This window comes from Lethenteron reissneri, chromosome 47, assembly GCF_015708825.2.
Source record: "Lethenteron reissneri isolate LAM-NWPU_2019-01 chromosome 47, ASM1570882v1, whole genome shotgun sequence".
In the NCBI taxonomy this organism is placed as follows: Eukaryota; Metazoa; Chordata; class Hyperoartia; order Petromyzontiformes; family Petromyzontidae; genus Lethenteron; species Lethenteron reissneri.
In genome coordinates this window covers 10620279-10639352 of record NC_083825.1, presented here as the reverse complement: position 1 = coordinate 10639352, position 19074 = coordinate 10620279, and the positions used below count along the sequence as shown (strand labels likewise).

General features: G+C 52.7%; 1 protein-coding gene across 1 annotated transcript; it reads right to left on the bottom strand.

Moving 5' to 3' along the window:
• Positions 1–220: 220 nt before the first annotated feature.
• Positions 221–18411, bottom strand: WNT8B (Wnt family member 8B). The gene is made up of 6 exons (XM_061571430.1): positions 18320–18411; positions 14520–14553; positions 11346–11529; positions 7791–7919; positions 6355–6500; positions 221–1481 (listed from the first exon to the last, which is right to left on the bottom strand). The coding sequence occupies exons 1-6, from the start codon at positions 18409–18411 to the stop codon at positions 747–749; spliced, it is 1320 nt and encodes a 439-aa protein (XP_061427414.1). The 3' UTR covers positions 221–746.
• Positions 18412–19074: the final 663 nt, after the last annotated feature.

The window sequence follows — 19074 nt, the reverse complement described above, 5'->3', positions numbered from 1 at the left end:
TATCACATTTTCACCGAGTGTCAAATGCCCGTTGGCGATTTTGGCCCTGTTCCGACTGATGGATGTCGGGTCCTGTTTTTCTTATAAGACAATTTCAATAAAAAAATGTTTTAACTCAAAAGTTGGACAATGATGCTGCTTGCCCACGCGAAAATGTGTTATTTTCTTGGAATTTACAATTGGCTTCTCAAAAGGCAGCGATGCCTCTTTGTGAGTATTCACACCGCACGAGTTAACAACAGCCCAGGGTTTAACTCCTGACATCAGTTCCTCACATCCAAACCTGGTATAGGTTTTTCAAGGTTGACTTGGCTTAAAATGAGTACTCGGTGCAGTGTGACCACCATACTCGTTCATGTGTCATAATGGCAAGACTTTGAAAAATAATACAACTCAAGCAAAAGCAAAGGCAACATTTAAAAACACACACCGATATCAACCACTGGTGGCTTCCTACAAAGTAACGCTCAGTTTGATTAACCTCGTAAGAACGATGAGCGTGGAGTCCACGGCGGAATGATGATGTGTCTACACGTTCCCAGCAACTCGCCCGAATTGAGCCGCTTGGTGGGACTTGGCATTCAACAGTCATCCATCCGTGTTGTAGAGAATGTGTCCTCCCATCACGGATAAAGTGGAATCTCCACCACGGGCTCAAGGACCAACAAAACGTACATCGCCCCAGTGCTTGTTGTGAGTGGCATCATTGTAACTTCCTGACGTATCGGTTCATTGCCTGGCCTTTCTCATGAAGTCTTGTTTGCTACGGCCTGCGAGGCCGCGTTGGGCTTCCTGTTGCGACCCCTCTGCTGCTGCTGCTGCTGCTGCCGTGCGCGTAGCCTCTTCTTTCCGGGCGCCCTGCCCGCAGCCTCGGGCCGCCCGCACCGGAACTTGCTGTGCACGCTGGTGCACTGCTGGCACGACACGCGGCAGCACCACGTGAAGGAGCAGTTGCAGGGGCTGGTGACCCTGACGCGCCGCTCCAGCACGCGCAGCCCGCACGCCGTGCACAGCCGCTCGCAGCTGTCGTCCGCGCCAGCGCCGTCGGCGCCGCCGCTCCCGCGCCGGCACTCGCGTCCCAGCGTGCCCGGCGCGCCCAGCGATTCGTTGCGCCGGCAGTAGTCGGGCGAGTCCTCCAGGAAGGCCAGGCCGTCGGGCTCCAGCAGGCGCAGGGCATCCTGGGCGGCGGCGGCGACGGCGGCGGCGTGCGGCGAGCGGTGCGACGCCACCGGGCCGGCTCGCGCTCCGTTGCCGCCGTCGGCCTCGCGGGGGCCTCCGGCGGCGGCTCCGTGCGTGGCGACGACGGCGCTGGCGCTGTTGGCGGCACGGAGGAGGTCGAGGCGCGCGGCGCGGCGGTAGCGCTCCTTGAGGTGGGCGCCGACGCGGCTCAGCTCGGAGAGCTGCTGCCAGCACGTCTGCAGGGTGCAGCTGCCCGACACGCCGTGGCACTTGCACACGTGGCCCATGGTGGCCCGCACGGCCTGTGTGTGCGCACGCACGCACGCACAATTCTCGTCAAGGAGCATAAAAGCATCACATTGCATTTCCTGTTATTAGTTTTCTGACGTCCTTGAGCTATTTCAAGAAATTTCTACGAACAACCAAATCACTTTCGTATTCGGGAAGTGTGTTTTTAAATCAACAAGTACAATCATTGTTAAAAACAAGAAGGGTACAGCTCACCAAAGTACAATCACCCTTTAGTGAGTTTTTAACAATGGGTTCCCACCCCCACCCCGTGACCGTTTGTTTATCTCTGGTGGGATCCTGGCATTCAAACCCTGGCCCTCAGCTGTGCCAGCCGGGCACCCTGTCGGGAGTTTGGCGCTCCCCCCACCCCACCCCCTGTGATGTTTCCTCTGTTGGCCTCCTGATGGGGCGGGGATATCATAGCTCATCCCGTGGTGTCGTGGGGGTCAGGCCAGGGTGAGCGACGGTGGCCTTTTACCTGCCCATCAAACCGTGCCACTGCTTCCTACCGCTTAGCCTCTTCTGCCAGTCCATCTGGCCAGGGGTGGCAGGGTGGGGGGTCTCACGGAGTGCAGACACCAGATGTGACTCCTGCGTGTGTGTGTGTTATTAAAGTATACAAACTTAAACTTATTTTATTTTAACAGGTAAGGCCAACTGAGCTATGTAGCTCTTTTTTAGAAGCGACCTGGCCGTAAATGGTATCCCAACGAAGAGCCTTTTGGTGCGGAAGTGTATAGCAGCCAAAGACTCCAAACGCACGTCCTAAATGTGGAAGAAAACACTGGAGGACCCGGAGAAATATCCACGTGACCACGGGGAGAGAGAGAGGGAGAGACACGCAAACTCCAAATATACAGCAGGCGTCAGGGTTGGCATCAATCAAACCCACGACCCCCTGTATACCAGGCGAGGTAGTTAACGTCTCACCACCATTATCGGTTTATCCACTGCTTTAAGATTCCTAGCCACCTGCGACGGGCGATATCACAAGAGGTCGTGGGCCTCCCCTAGATCGACTCGGCCTTAAATGAGTACTTGGTGGGGTGTGTCAACAACTGCACTGAGACCACACAGGCGGACGGGCAAGATGCTGGCCACACCACCCTGTTGCTTGCTGATCCGGCCTTACCTGGTGCGCACTAACAGCCCTTGTTCTAGAAGTCTATAGAACTTACAATGGGACATTTTATTTTAAATCTTTTCAGCAACGTTAACGCCAGAATCCATTATTGGAGACCAGGGCTCATAGAGGCAGATCAAAGTAGCTATGAAATTAAAGAAAGTAATTGTTAATACTTGAGGCTTATAGACACAGACACACGAAGGCACCGATGGAACACAATATACGGGTTAACGTCAAGAAGCAAAGGTCAGAGAGACAGATGAGCGACCAACGGCATTTGTGAAGTCCATCATTCCAGTCCAGTCTTGCAAATGAGACCGCACAATCTGCCAATTTCTCACCTGGTCTCAACAAAATTAACTTGAAACTTGAATGCCTGAGGTTCAAAAGGCAGAATTAAGATGAAGTTAAAATACAGTGCGCCACGGTGGCTAGGAGATGTTAACTACCTCGCCTGGTACACAGGAGGTGGTGGGTATATTTGGAGTTTGCGTGTTCTCCCCATAGTGGCGTGGATTTTTCTCCGGGTCCTCCGGTTTCCCTTCCACATTTAGAAACACGCGTTTAGAGTATTTAGCTGCTATAAATCTCCACGTGATAAGCCGTTTTATTGAGCTGTCACTTGTGGGCAGGTCGCTTCTGAATAAAGAGCTACACAGCTCAGTGGGCCTTACCTGGTAGAATAAAATAAATGGTTAAAGAGTAACGATTTAAATCGAATCGTTAAAGAGTAGTTGTATGCGATTGAAGTGTTGATGCCAGACTTGGACTGGATTCTGAAAAAAACCGACGCCCTCCCAGTTTGACACAGATCTCCCCCCGGCGCAGAGTTAATTCCAAGCGACGGCTTTAGTCGGCGGCCTGCGGAGAGAGTGACTTCTTGAACTCCCGGCCGCAGCGGAGTTTGCGCTCCAAGCCTCCGTTTATTTACATTAAAACCCACGTGCAGTTTTGTTTGTTTCCAATTAAAAACAAAAACATTCTCAAAAAAAACTTTTTACGCCTAGACCCCCCAAACCCCCCCCCAAACCCCCTCCCCCCACCCTCCAAATGTGACTACAGCTGCAACTCAGCAGGGTACAAATTGAATCTTAGCTCCTAATTAAAAATGTTTTCTTTTATTTTCCGTCCTGTTGGAAAGACTTCCCATTGAGACCCAAACATCCCCCCCACCCAGAGTTTGCGTGAATCGTGGTGAGTGGGTTGATGCAGAGGTGAGGATGTGTGGCTGAAGCGAGTGTGAGTAGCAGGTGTGCATGTCTTTGTGTTTCTGTGTGCGTGTGGGGAGCGGTGGTCGACCACTACGGAGGTCGACCAAGGCGGCCGGGAATAGTGTTGGCCGCTCACCCCCTCGTGTGCCGTGCCGGCCTTCATAGGTGCTCGCCAACAGCACTTGCCCCGACAATCTGCTACGGGCTATACGGGGGATCTTTGCTTGTGTCCTTGTTGGGCTTCTATCGCGCCATACGTAGCCAACCGCGTATGTGGGATTTGGGCCTGAAATATAATTGACGCAGAGTGTTGTGGGATGTTGTGACCATGAATAACGCCATGTAAAATGAAAGTCCAGTCGTCCCTCGGTGAACAGTGACATTGGTTAGCGGTTATTCGGTTAACGCTTCGCCTCCCGCACGACCCCGTGGTTTCGACGAACGTGTTCACGTGATGCACGCGGGCGCCGATTTGGACCAATCCGAGCGCTCGTCAACGGGGCTGAGCCATGGCCTCAGCCAATCGGCGACGCCCATTTATGAGCGTTGAGACCTCGACTGCCTTTGTTAACGTTGATTTAACTTGTAGCAGGCTTTCGCAACCAATATTATGCATAATAGTGCAGTGTTTTGGGTTAGATCGCGTAAATATAAATGTGTCGTAAAACCCACCACCACCCGACACAGCCAGCCAGTCAGGTTTGTCACGTAAACAGAACGTGGCCAATTTGTTACGAATTCAGCACAGTGGTGTGTTGTATAGTAGTGTATAGTGTACAGTGGCGGCTCGTCAATAGAGGGCGCAGGGGCGCCGCCCCCATCAATATTCCAGAAATATACATATACAAAATTTATATAAAAATACATAAATAAAATCTTTTTTTCATACGATGTGCCGGCTGGTAGTAAGAAAAGCATCAGCATTTAATAAAAACTGGCTTTAATCGGTCAACTATTTTCTATGTTTTTCAATGTGTTTTATGCGGGGCGCCGGACAAATGGATGTCTATGTGAGACTTTACATTTTCGGACAGCATGTGACCTGAAGCTGGTCTCTAATTGGTTTCTTAAAGATTCTCCTCGGGGCGCAAGTCGTTGCGTCCCTGGCCAATCAGAATTGGATACATGTTATTTTATCCAATCTGATTGGTTCTCGTCACCTGTCATTCAAATTTACGCTGTAGGCCACTACTGCGAGTGCGAAGGCGACACCACTTTGACACTTGCTAGGCTGATCAAATTTTTTGTGTAAACAATGGCAGCAGTTCATCCAAATTCTGTAATTTATTTACAAAAAAACCCTTTCACAAGGCTTTCGCTGGAAGAAATAAAAAAGATAAAGGATCTCGGACCGGACCAACCCGATTTACAAATCCAGCAGCAGGCCAGTGACAGAGGACGAAGCTACACACGAAGCTTCACCCGCGCTTGTTATGAGAAACGGAGGTGGCTGGCTGGATGTGATGTTAGCAATTCTCTTTTTTGTTTTCCCTGTCTTTTATTTCAAAGTGTCGGCACTGAAGTTTTGTGGACAACGACGGGGGTAAGAGACCTCAAACATCTCTCTGACAAATGCAAACGTCATGAAAGTAGCCGCAGCCATATTGATAATAGCATGAAACTAACGTTTTTATGTTCAAGTAGGAAACATGCTTTTTGGTACTTTGGTCTGAAATGTATATAAAAGAGAAACATTTATGTTCAAGTAGGAAACATGCTTTTTGGTACTTTGGTCTGAAATGTATATAAAAGAGAAACATTTATGTTCAAGTAGGAAACATGCTTTTTGGTACTTCTTTTGGTCTGAAATGTAAATAAAGATCATCAAAATTTATATTCAAGTAGTCAAAATGGCTTTTGGTACTGCTTTATATTTATTTGCCCCCCTCAATAAAATTTAAAAAATGCGCCCCTCCAAAAATAAATATCACCAGCCGCCACTGATAGTGTAGTGTAGTAGTGTATAGTGTAGTAGTGTATAGTGTATAGTGTAGTAGTGTATAGTGTAGTGTAGTAGTGTATAGTGTAGTGTAGTAGTGTATAGTAGTGTAGTAGTGTACAGTGTAGTGTAGTAGTGTATAGTGTAGTGTATAGTGTAGTAGTGTATAGTGTAGTAGTGTATAGTGTAGTAGTGTATAGTGTAGTGTAGTAGTGTATAGTGTAGTGTATAGTGTAGTAGTGTATAGTGTAGTAGTGAATTTCTTTTGCACCGTATGTAGCCAGAGATGCGGAGGAAGGACAACAAACTGAACACACAAAGCAGTTCTAAAGAAGAGAGTTGTCAATCTCGACGATGATTTAAAAGTGCGTAGTTCTAGCGGCCTCCTAGTATCGGAAGGAGAGAGCGTTCCAGACGGCCGCAGAAGCGCATCCGAAAGCGCCGCGCGATGTTCGACGGACATAGCCAAAAGCCGCCGCCGCCGCGAGGATAACCGCGGTTTCGCGCGAACAGCGGCGAGCGTGTTGAGGCAGGCGCAAGGCTGCGGCGAGCGGGCAAGCGGGAGTCTCGCCCGCCCCGACGGACAGTCGGTCGTGGCGGAGTCTCACCGCGTGGCCGGCCTCGAAGTTGTGCCGGTTGACGGCCGCGCGGGGGTCGAGCTCCGCCGCCTCGACGGAGTCGGCGAGCTGCTGGGCGACGCGCTGCCCGTAGAGCACGTTGTCGCTGCAGCCGCCCCACACCCAGCCCTCGCCTGCTGGGGCGCGGCAGGAGCAGGAGCACGCGTGCGTCAGCAACGGTTCACCGCACTCACCACACTCACCATACTCACCGCCCTCACCACACTCACCCCACTCACCACACTCACCACACTCACTGCCCTCACCACACTCACTACACTTACCACACTCACCACACTCACCGCCCTTACCACACTCACCCCACTCACCACACTCACCACGCTCACCACGCTTACCGTCCTCACCACGCTCATCACACTCACCACACTCACCGCCCTCACCGCCCTCACCGCACTCACCACCCTCACCACCCTCACCGCCCTCACCGCACTCACCGCACTCACCACCCTCACCGCCCTCACCGCCCTCACCGCACTCACCCCACTCACCACACTCACCCCACTCACCACACTCACCCCACTCACCACCCTCACCACACTCACCGCCCTCACCGCACTCACCGCCCTCACCGCACTCACCGCCCTCACCACACTTACCACACTCACCGCCCTCAACCCACTCACCACACTCACCGCCCTCACCACACTCACCGCCCTCACCGCCCTCACCACACTCACCGCCCTCACCACACTCACCACACTCACCACACTTACCACACTCACCGCACTCACCGCCATCACCACACTCACCACACTCACCGCCCTCACCACCATCACCGCCATCACCACACTCACCGCCCTCACCACACTCACCGCACTCAACACACTCACCACACTCACCGCCCTCACCGCATTCACCGCCCTCACCGCCCTCACCACACTCACCGCCCTCACCACACTCACCGCACTCACCGCTCTCACCACGCTCACCGCCCTCACCACACTCACCGCCCTCACCTCGCTCACCGCCCTCACCACACTCACCACACTCACCGCCCTCACCACGCTCACCGCCCTCACCACACTCACCACACTCACCACACTCACCGCTCTCACTGCCCTCACCGCCCTCACCACACTCACCGCCCTCACCACGCTCACCGCCCTCACCACGCTCACCGCCCTCACCACCCTCACCGCCCTCACCACGCTCACCGCCCTCACTACGCTCACCGCCCTCACCACCCTCACCGCCCTCACCACGCTCACCGCCCTCACCACGCTCACTGCCCTCACCACACTCACCGCCCTCACCACGCTCACCGCCCTCACCACCCTCACCACCCTCACCACGCTCACCGCCCTCACCACGCTCACCGCCCTCACCACACTCACCGCCCTCACCACGCTCACCGCCCTCACCACCCTCACCACACTCACCGCTCTCACCACACTCACCGCCCTCACCGCGCTCGCCGTTCTTGCTGTCGTCACAGCCGCACTCGCTGGCGAAGTCGCCGGCGCTGCAGTTGCGCGCCAGCGTGTGCACCACCCCCGCCGCGCTCACGGCGTGGACGAACGCGGCCTCGCGGGTCGCTGCGCGCACACACGAGGCACAGGGGCAAAGGTCACCCGTGTAGCCTTCAACAAGACTTGGGGCAAGGGCTCTTCGCTAGCCAGGGCCGGCCACGTCACGCGCGGCCGCCTTTGTCTCCCCGGTGATGTTTACGCACCGTACTCGTTCAAGGCTGGGTCCACCTAGGAGAGATTCCCAGGACCGGGTTCAACTATTCACCACTGCCATTGGTCGTGAGGGTGAATCGACCTCGGGTCGCGCAGGGCACTAACTGCTGCACTGCGGGTCTCCCCGCTGCATGTGAAGACAAATTCACACCCACTCCTCGATGGACCAGGATGAGTCACATTTGCAAGAGAGTGACCGAGGTTGACCAAATAAAAAACTAAACTAAAACAAATATAATTTACAGCAAAGCGAATAGAAATCAGGGCAAAAGCAACCGTGTCACACGAGAAATGAAAAATAACGCACACACGACATCAGTCAAGTAGTAAGCCTCTCCCCTGAGAGCAGATTATATTTAGACCGATGACAATTAAGCTACAAAAACATTAAATAGAGGTCGATCATTATGGTAACATGTAAAGAGACAAGGAGGAGACGTGTCAAACACAAGGACATACGTGAAACGTGTCCAATGTGATTAACAACACGTGTACGGACACGTGTATTCACACACGCGTGCTAATTCGCATGTGGTCATTCACACGCACACACAATCTTCATTCACAAAAAAAACGAAATTCCTCCACGTGTAGCCTTAACAAGCTGTTGGGGCAAGTGCAGTTAGCGAGCACCTATGAAGGCCGACACGATGCAGGATGGGGTGGGCGGCCAGCACCACGCCCAGCCGCCTTTGTCTCCCCAATGCTGATGTTTACACTCCACACCAGGTACTCATTGAAGGCTGAGTCAACCTAGTGGAGGCCCAGTACCAGTTCAGATATTCGTCACTGACGTCGGGCATTAGCAGAAGTCATACGCGGGTCGCTGGGTTCGTAGCGCAGCGAGCTAAACCACTCCGCAACCATGCCCCTTCGTTCATTCACACAACACGCAACACGCAACACGCGAACAGACTGTAGGGGCAAGTGCTTTTAGCGAGCACCTATGAAGGCCGGCACGGCACACGAGGGGTGGGTGGCCAGCACCACGCCCGGCCGCCTTTGTCTCCCCAGTGGCGATATATACACACCGCACCAAGTACCCATTTGTAGCTGAGTCGACCTAGGAGAGGCCCAAGGACCGGTTCAGATAATCGTTACTGATGTTGGCCGTGAGCAGGAATCTAACTCTGGTCGCCGGGTTCGTAGCGCAGCGCGCTAACCGCTACACCACCGCTCCCCACCGTACACACAACACACTCATTCACACACTCGCATGTGTGAATCCACGCACGCAGACACACGCGTTCATTCACACGATGACGCACGCGGGATGTCCACTCGGCCTCCGACACGTCTCTGTGCTACATCAACGTCGCGTGCCCAGGCCACGCGACGTTGATTTCCCCACCAATCCTGAGCCGTCAGGAGCCATCTCCCAGCATACGTTGAGCTATCGGGCAGCGCTCGTCTGTGCTGGTGGCCCTGGGGGAGTTGCTGGAAATTCCACATTCCTATGACGGACACCTGTTTCTTCACAGAACGATCACGTTGTAGTAAAAAAATTAAAAGAAATACTATCTCATTTTGTGTTGAACTGGGACCCTCAAAAGCAAAAATACACGGTCCATACCATGTAGGATAGGAGGTTCACCAGCACTGATTCAAGCAAGCCTGACTCTGCTGATAATACGCACTCCCAGAAGGCCGTGCGGCTGATGGATTGTGTAAAACTTTACATTTTTACGTGGAGATGGACAATGTGGAGACATTGTCTCTTTATTCAGTTACTCGATGTAAGTACGCGTTTAATCCTTCAGCCAATGAGATTGTCAGATTAATATTTCCTAGGAGTGGCGGGGGACTCAGAGAATTCATAACAGCCATTAGTGATGAGGATGTAGGTGTGTGTACGAATGAGTGATTGAGTGTGTGCGTGAGTAAATGAGCAAGTGTGTTTGTGAGTGTATATGTGTGTAATGTGTGTGATGAGTGGATGAGTGTGTAGTATGTTTGCATGCTACTGGGCAGTCGGAGGCAGTCACGCTCCAGCAACATGCGGAGGGCAGAGGAGCGACGCTCACAACAAAGAGCGGAGCGCCGGGCGGATAATATTCAGCAAGTTGGCACAGTAGGGGATACGGCTGGTGCATCGACCGGTCATCTCAGTCAGCCAACCCATAGCACCTGGGTCTGTCCCGAGACCCTCCTGTCAGCGAGCTTTTGACACTTCACGTAGCCTCAAAGTGCACGTGGCCTGGCACGGGCGCGGTGGTGACGTCACCGTCACTTAGTGGCGAATGGCGGCTGTGCTGTATTGGATGTTTGCATGAGGAGCGATAGTGGCACGGTTAGCCAACACTGGCGACGATTATCTGAACCGGTCCTGGGACCTCGAGGTCCTCTCAGCCTCAACTGAGTACCTGGTGTGGTGCGAAAACATCGCCACTGGGGAGACAAAGGCGGCCGGGCGTGGTTTCTGGCCACCCACCCTCTCGTATGCTGTTCTGGCCTTCATAGGTGCTCGCTAACAGCACTTGCCCCAACAGTCTGTTAAGGCTACACGGGGGATCTTTGTCTTTGCATCGGCAAGCGAGCGCGTGTGTGTACACGCGTGGGGGTGGGGAGTGGCCGTGTGGTGGCTCAGCGCACTGCCCTACGAACCCGGCGAACCGACTTCGATTCCCGCTCACGGCCAACATGAGTGAAGAATATTACAACCTGTCCTGGGCCTCCCGTAGGTTGACTCAGCATTAAAAACGAGTGCCCGCTCCACTAAGTGTTGGCACCGCCGTGTTCCGCCTCTTGGCATCTCCATCCGGCCATCTCTGTCCTCAATGACACCGATGAGTTAAGTGCGATTGTAATTGTACAATATAATTGTTTTTATTACGAGTTTTTTATATTCAAACCTGTAATTGTGGAATGCTTTGATGTTGGCTGCCAGCTGAGCCGGCTTTGAAAAAAAACCGCTTTCTAACTCAATGAAGGCTTTACTTGGGAAATCAACTTCTGAAATATGTTCAATGAGAGTAACCTAGTGCGCCGTTGAGTGATCATCACCACTGGGGAGACAAAGGCGGCCGGGGGGCGTGGTGCTGGCCTCCCGCCCCCACCGTGTGCCGTGTTGGCCTTCATAGGTGCCACTCGCTGACAGCACTTGCCCCGACTGCCTGTCCAAGGCCATAGGAGAGGGGTTGGTGGGTGGACAGGAGGGGAGTGGGTTGGTGGACAGGAGGGGAGTGGGTGGGTGGATAGGAGAGGGGCTGGTGGGTGTGTTCTGTGTACTCTGTGTGCTCTCTGTGCTCTGTGTGCTCTGTGTGCGTGAGAGTTCCGCACCGGCCCGCGTGGCCGCGTGCTGCACCGAGAGGCGGCCGCCTGCGTCTCCTCCTCCCCCTCCTCCTCCACCGCCGGCGCCGGCGGCGCGGCCGCAGTCCCAGCGCTCCCAGGCGAACTGCGCGGCGCACTCGTGCAGGCCGAGGCGCGCGCCCGCGGTCACGCTCTGCACCACGGAGGGCTGCACCTGGCGAGACGAAAGACAAAGATATCAAATCTCCCCCCCTCCCTGCCGCCGCCGCCGCGTGTCGCCTGCAACAGCCTGCAACAGCCTGCCGGGGCAAGTGCCGTCAGCGAGCTGCAGCGTCTCTGAAGGCCGGCACGGTGGCACACGATGGGGGGGTGGGTGGCCAGCACCACGCGCGGGTACTCGATTTGAGGCCGAGTCGAACTAGGGGAGGCCCGGCACCGATTCAGATAATCGTCACTGGTGTTGGCTGTGAACCCAGGTTGCCAGGTTCGCATATCTGTCAACCCCTTATCAGTGCCTACCTTGACTTAAAGCTTTCGTGACTGCAGGAATTCATATTCTTTGGGTCTTTCGGTAAAGTCACGTAGATAGAAAAAATAATAACACTAAAATAATAAAAATGAAGTGAATAAAAAACATTTTTTATTCACTTTATCTTGTTATAATTTTTTCTATCTACGTGACTTTACCAAAAGACCCAAAGAATACAGTGCCCTACCTTATTACAGACCAATTCAGACCTGATTGGTCACCCCGTGCCCCTTATACATCTCAACGTTCATCCTACAAAGTCCCGTCACAAGGGAGAAACACAAACAAACTTCGCCCGTATCAAAACGGCTGTGCACCGTGTGGACCTGAAAACTCAATTTCCCCGTACAAGAATACGGGGTAAGCCGCATGGGTTGACAGCTTTGGGTTCCCAGCGCAGCACGCTAACCCCCACACTACCGCTCCCCAAATCACCGATTCCTCTCACCAACAGCCCGCGTCTCTGAGCTCATCGGCCCCTCTACCCTCCACCTCACCAGCGCGGCATCACCACCATAGCCACCCCCATCCCCCGCCCGGGCCGCGTTACAGACAAGGGAATGTGAATGTAGAGAAAGAAGGTCGTTTGTGAGAATTGCACAGCGAGAGATAAAACATCGTAATGATTCTGTTGCGATGGAATGTTGACGTTGTATACGAAGGATGTGAGTTATATTTCCGCAACTTGATGTTGTCTGCCTTTGCTGCAGGGTTTAAACAACGAGCTTTATTTGAGGTTTGGGTTTGGCTTAGGGGAGGCACACACTATTTGGCTCTCGATCAATGGGAGATTTAAAAAATAATAACCCCAAACATTCAGTTAGCGCCTGCCAAGGCATGCAGCGTGGAGCGGTGTCGTTATAAACCCTGGTGAACTGGCGCGTACAATTCAGAATGTGTCTTGATACTGGAGGAATCCGATGAGCTATGAAGATCTTTTTCACAGACGTCCAATAATTCGTGTGATCTGTCCTCTTCCGGAAAAAAAACCCATCGCGTATATATTATGGAAATAGGCAACGTTTGAGGCATTGAGCCTTTCCACAGAAGAGGTCAGATAACGTGGCTCACAGTTGGAGTCCATGGGGCCTGATAAGAAATGTAATTATTCAAATGTTTCCTGATTCATGGTTTTGTTACTGTCGAATGTGTTGAGTAGTTTGTTGATGACGATGATGCTCATGCACCACTGCCAACAGCAGCAACATCGCCAAATTATTTGTTGAATAGAAATTACTCATTTTTTCAGCGTTATGTTTTCGTTTATGAGTTCACGCTAATTTGCATTCGTTCTGAACGTTTCGTCTATTCAAGAGTGCTTTTGTCAGATCACGGCGCATATTATACACGTTACTGTACCTTTTTGTTTTTGCGCGATATTAAAGGTGTACAAGCGATCAGGGAGGCACGGTGTCAGCCGCACAGTTCCAGGGTTAAACGACTCTGGCTTGCCGCGTGGACCACTTCTCCCCGTAGCGCACGCCTGGGTCGGCAGGGCTGCAGTGCGGCTCTTTGCGTTTACTTCCATGGTAAACTGGACTTCCATGGTAAACTGAACTTCCATGGTAAAACTGAACTTCCATGGTAAACTGAACTTCCACGGTAAACTGGACTCCCATGGTAAACTTGACTCCCATTAAAGTCTCATTTACCATAGAAGTCCAGTTTACCATGGAGGTCCAGTTTACCATGGAATTCCAGTTTACCATGGGCAGGGGTTGGGCAGCCTGCGGCTCCGGAGCCGCGTGCGACTCATGGCGGACTGCTGCTTCACGACGTTATTAGTTCGAGACCACCGAGTCGGATTCACGTCGCATTGCGGCTCTTGAAATATTTGAACAAATTTTTTACCGAATTAAAAAAAAAGTCTCTTCTTTTTGTTCTTGTTTTAGTTTTTCGACCCCTGCCCTTGGCACAATCGCGACGTGACTTTCCCCGCAAAGCGGTCGCTCTCGTTATCGACCCTAATTCGACGATCGATGTTCCCAGCTCCTGTTGCAGGGCGATGTTTGAATTGGTACTCGACCGTGATAGGCATTCGTCCAGCAGTGGAATTGATCGTACACACGTGGACGGCGATGAGGGATTAGTTGACGCGATGTGAGTTTGTGACCCAAATATGAGTGTGATAGTCTGTTGTTGAACAGGTCCACCGGAGTTGAGATGGAGCACACTTGCCAATACCATCTGGTAAGACAGCAGCGTATGTTTGATTCTACTTTTTGTGTTTAGTTTGTTGTCCTTCCCCCGCACGGTTGGCTACGTACGGCGCGAAAGAAGTTCAACAAACGTACGTTCTGCTGACGAGACAGATTTTTGCTGATGAGTCCCCAAAAGGTCAAAACTGATGCATAGTTCTCTCGCTTAAACGCCACTTTGTATTGTTTGGTCTGGAAAGCCAATAAAGACGCGGAGTGATGGACCAAAACAGCCCTTGTATCAACGTGGGGACACGTGGTGTACACGGTACATCGCACCCTCTTCACCAACGTGGGGACACGTGGTGTACACGGTACATCGCACCCTCTTCACCAACGTGGGGACACGTGGTGTACACGGTACATCACACTCTCTTCACCAACGTGGCATTGAGAGGCCTCACAAAAAACACCACCACGCACAGCGGGACATCATCATAGTAGTAGTAGTGATGAAGTGATGGCGAGATCTCTTACCTTGGAGCCAGAAGTGAGTAGGTTGTTTATGGGCCTGCAATAAAGAACAATGGGGGGGGGGGGGGGGGGGGCACGAAGCAATGTTTATTATGGGTGACGCATTGGCTGCCGCTGCTCCGCACGCGTGTGTGTGAACAAGCATCAGGGGCACTTCGTGTAAACATCTCCAAGCGGAGCGGCGACCGTCTGTCTGCGTTACTGCTGCCTGAGCGAGCCGGCGGGACGGGCAGCAGCAGCAGCAGCAGCGGGCTGTCGAACAATCGCAGCGGGAAGCGGCCAAGGCGAATGTTGCGCACTTGTTATGAGTTTGATCATCCCTCCCCTCCCCTCCTCTCCCACACAAATGTTAGCGGATCGTGCCCTCCACGGGATTGTCCAAGGCCATGTCCTGAGACGATGTGTAGCGGTACACACGGAGGAGGACTGCTCTAAGTCGCGGTGGATACGGGCAAAGCCAACACCGCAGGTCACCCCGTTATCCGAAGGGGGAGGGAGGCGCAAAAAAACAGAATTAGAATATTGATACTGGCGGAATCCGACGAGCTATGAAACTCTTTTTCACAGGAAAAAAAGTTTTTTGCGGATAAACCCGCAGATTGTAGGATGAATTTAGCCATGCCGAAAACACCCGCGACTATTAGAAAGTCAATTAACTGTGAACTGTGGGTAAAATCGCGGATAATAGGAGGTGGGCGGCGGACAATAGCTCCCACGACTCCTCACAGCTGCCCAGTGCCGGATTCTCCCAGTAGCACAAGTAGCTACTGCATCTATATATATGCAGTAGCTACTGCATATATATATATGTAGTAGCTACTACGGAGCCCGTAGTAGCAGTAGCTACGGGCCCCGCGCTTTCAAGCTATCAATTCCGGTTCAGCGATTCTGCACTTGCTCTTATTACTATAGTACTATACTACCTTCAACTTTTATGAACGACTGGGTGTTTAAGGTTAGCGATTTGTCGTATTATCGGGCTGTATAGAAAATGAAAAAAATACAATTACTTTACTATGCAAGTTTAAAATGTGTGCTTTAATATTAGATGTTTTAGGGACGCCTTATAACATTTGCTGCAGGCCCCGCACTAGCTTAATCTATCACTGCAGCTGCCGCAGATACTCGGAGTCGCGGGTAACATGGGGGTGGACACGGATCGTTGGCAGCAGCAGCAGCGCGTCCTCGTCGTGCAAGAGAACGGCCCGCGGAAGTGGATACTGCAGAGTGACTCCTGACATCGCTTCCTTCGTCGCGACAGTCTCCTCGACGTCACCTCGTGGGGGGGGGGGGGCAGCACGTTCGCACCCGCTCTGCATATGAGAGGAGCAATGCTCGTTCTGTGACAGAACGTTGCCAGCTGTAACTCGGCCGTGAATGTGCGCGCTGTATAAGATTTGGGCACTGCTATACGATTACATCGTTGCATTTTCGCGATCGCTTTCAAATCGCTTACAAATGTCCATTACACACTCATGCCTGTCAACCCCTTATCAGTGCCGACCTTATTACAGACCAATTCAGACCTTATTGGTCTCACCCCGTGCCCCTTATACATCTCAACGTTCATCCTACAAAGTCTCATCACAAGGGAGAAACACAAACAAATATAAAAATGTGTGCCCGTATTGAAACGGCTGTGTGCCGCATGGACGTGAAAACTCAATTTCCCTGTCCAAGACTACGGGGTAAACCGCGTGGGTTGACAGCCACGTGCACTCATGTACACAGCGTGGTCCAGATGTCTTGGGACCCCCCCCCCCCCCCCCCCCCCCCATTTAATTCTCTAAAATGTAATATTGTTTCAAGCAAGGTTTATTTCAAACAGACGTGAATATGCAAAAGAAAACAGTGTTAGAGGCCAACTGATGGTGGTTCACAAGATATCTGGACGACTCATGTACAATATAATGTGTGTGTATTATGTGTGTGTATAACGTGTGTGTGTGTATAATTTACAACGTAATAAAATAACATAGCACTTGGTAAATCCAATGCTATTTGAAGGCCTCTCTCCCTCGCCGTTCAGTTACATAACGGCTCTGTGGCCATACTTCACCACGCTGGTCAGTGAGGGTTTATGGGGGTTCGTCTTGGCCGGGAATCGAACCGCGGGTCCGAGCTCACAGCGCAACGCACTATAACGACGATGCCACACAGAGGTGTTCATCATAATACTGTACATTTACGCACAATACAAAGATCCCCCGTATAGTCCGCCTAGACTATTGGGGCAAGTACTGTTAGCCTGTTAGCGAGCACCTATGAAGGCCGGCGCGGCACACGAGGGGGTGGGTGGCCAGCACCACGCCCGGTGTTGGCCGTGAGCGGGAATCGAACTCGGGAACTCGGGAACTCGGGTCGCCAGGTTCGTAGCGCAGCGCGCTAACCGCTACACCACCGTCACCACCACCACCAACACCATCATCATCATACACACATCGATACAGCCACACTCACCGTGATAGTAAGAGAGTACAACACACAGACGCAACGTGTATAATACCTGTAGGTACACGTGCATTGCACACGATGCTGCATTGTACAACGCCACCGTAGAGCCAAATACGTTAATAAAACATCGCCAGAACACCGCTCTTGGGGACATTACAGAAAGCAAGATTACAGATGTAACTCTCTCCTCTCTAAGATATGGAGCTATCCATTTCAAAATATTTACTGAGGCTTACTAGAAATCCGTGGGCTATCTCTAAATGTATCACCCTCTGACTACTGGTCTAAGACGACACGCCACCATGCCTTGCGGCCTCCACTTGCGACAGATCTTTGTGAATCCACTGCTCGATGAAGGCCTCCCCACGCCATGTCGGTCACGTGGGGGGGGGGGGGGGGTTGTTTGACCATACTTCTCCACCCTGGTCACTCCGGGGTGGGTATGGCCACAACTCAGCAATCGGCTCAGAATATCGCGCTTGCGTGGCCTGGAATGTAACTCGGCTTTCCCTGGCGGCAGCGTCACACGCGCGCAGTGCCCTAACCATTGCACCACTACTCCACTCACACGTAAACACATTAAAAGGTAGAAACATTTTTTAAAACTTTTTTTCAAAATTGATTTACTTCTATCGTAACCGCCACCTCCATCATCATCTCCATTACTACCATCGTCATCATCACCACCATCATCATCACCATCATTTCAAGTTTCATGTATTAGGTGTAGCCCTGTGAGCCATGCGGCTCCTGAGTCGGGTGCAACCGCAACAAACAAAATATGAACACAGAACATCTTAAAGCGACGACGCGCAACAGAAACATCGTGGATAAACCAGCACCATCGCTTCGACCACCATCATCACCACCACTATCATCATCGCCACCACAATTATCACCAGCATCGCTTCCACCAAATATCGCCACCACCGCCACAGGCACCACCACCACCACCACTTTTAACATCTCCATCATCGCCACCGCCATTTCAACATCACCACCAAAGACAAACTGTTGGGGCAAGTGCTCTTAGCGAGTAGCACCTATGAAGGCGGGCACGGCACACGAGGGGTGGGTGGCCAGCACCACGCCCGACCGCATTTGTCTCCCCCGTGGCGATGTTCACACGCCGCGCCAGGCACTCATTTGAGGCTGAGTCGATCGAGGGGACCGATTCACATCATCGTCGCTGGTGTTGGCCGTAAGCGGGATTCGAACTCGGCTCGCCGGGTTCGTAGCGCAGCGCGCTATAGCCAACTACACTGCCGCTCCCCAAACCAACCATCCGTACCACCATCATCATCGTCGTCGTCATCATCACGACGCGACCAGTTGAAGGTTCCACTTACCAGGCAGGAGCTCCACACGCCCAGGTCAGCACCGCCAGCGAGCAAACCCTCACCACCTTGGCCAGCGTGACGGACATCACGGCATGACTCATGCTCACTTGATCGATATTATTGAGATTATCCCCCTTCGAGCGATATCCAAGAGCGTGCACCAAGACGCACAGCGCCAAGTGTATGTCCGAGAGAGGCCGTGCTACGAGAGACGCGAGTAGAGAGTGAGAGACAGGGCAGGCAGGAGCAGCCTTGGCTGGATGTTCTCACGACGGCACAGGCCGATGGAGTCACCTCTGGTGACAGATCATCAATGGGGGTCCATGGCGCGGTGCGCTGCCAGACGAGTGGCGACATGGGTCTCCACGGGAGGTCTCCTGGCCACGCCCGCCCGTCCTCACACCAAAAGGGGCACCCGTGCCCCAGACCCTCCATCCCTGTGGGCAGTCGTCATCTCGACGGAGACCTCCGCGATAACGTCGCGGCTTGGCCTCGTCGACGCTGCTCCGCGCGCAGCTGCCCAGGGATCCGCAGGCGCTCTTCAAACTCCCGATTCCCAAACCACGTTCCCATCGTGATCGTCACCTCGACCATCAGCGGCGGCGGCGGCGGCCGTGGTCAATCCACCGCTGGTTTAAAGACTTCCACAAGCCGCCACCCGCATTTGCAATGCACACTGGCACTGTCGTTTGAGGTCGGGAGAGAGAAGGGAGGGCGATGGACTGGTTCAGACATCACTCGCCACTGGTGGCAGCCGTGGCCTG

Excerpts from the sequence above, each read along its gene's own strand:
- WNT8B (XM_061571430.1), bottom strand. The coding sequence starts at position 18,411 with ATGAGTCATGCCGTGATGTCCGTCACGCTGGCCAAGGTGGTGAGGGTT. Across the intron at positions 11,530-14,519 it reads TACTCACTTCTGGCTCCAAG|GTGCAGCCCTCCGTGGTGCA; the intron begins GTAAGAGATCTC and ends TCGTCTCGCCAG. Across the intron at positions 1,482-6,354 it reads ACTTCGAGGCCGGCCACGCG|GCCGTGCGGGCCACCATGGG; the intron begins GTGAGACTCCGC and ends GCGCACACACAG.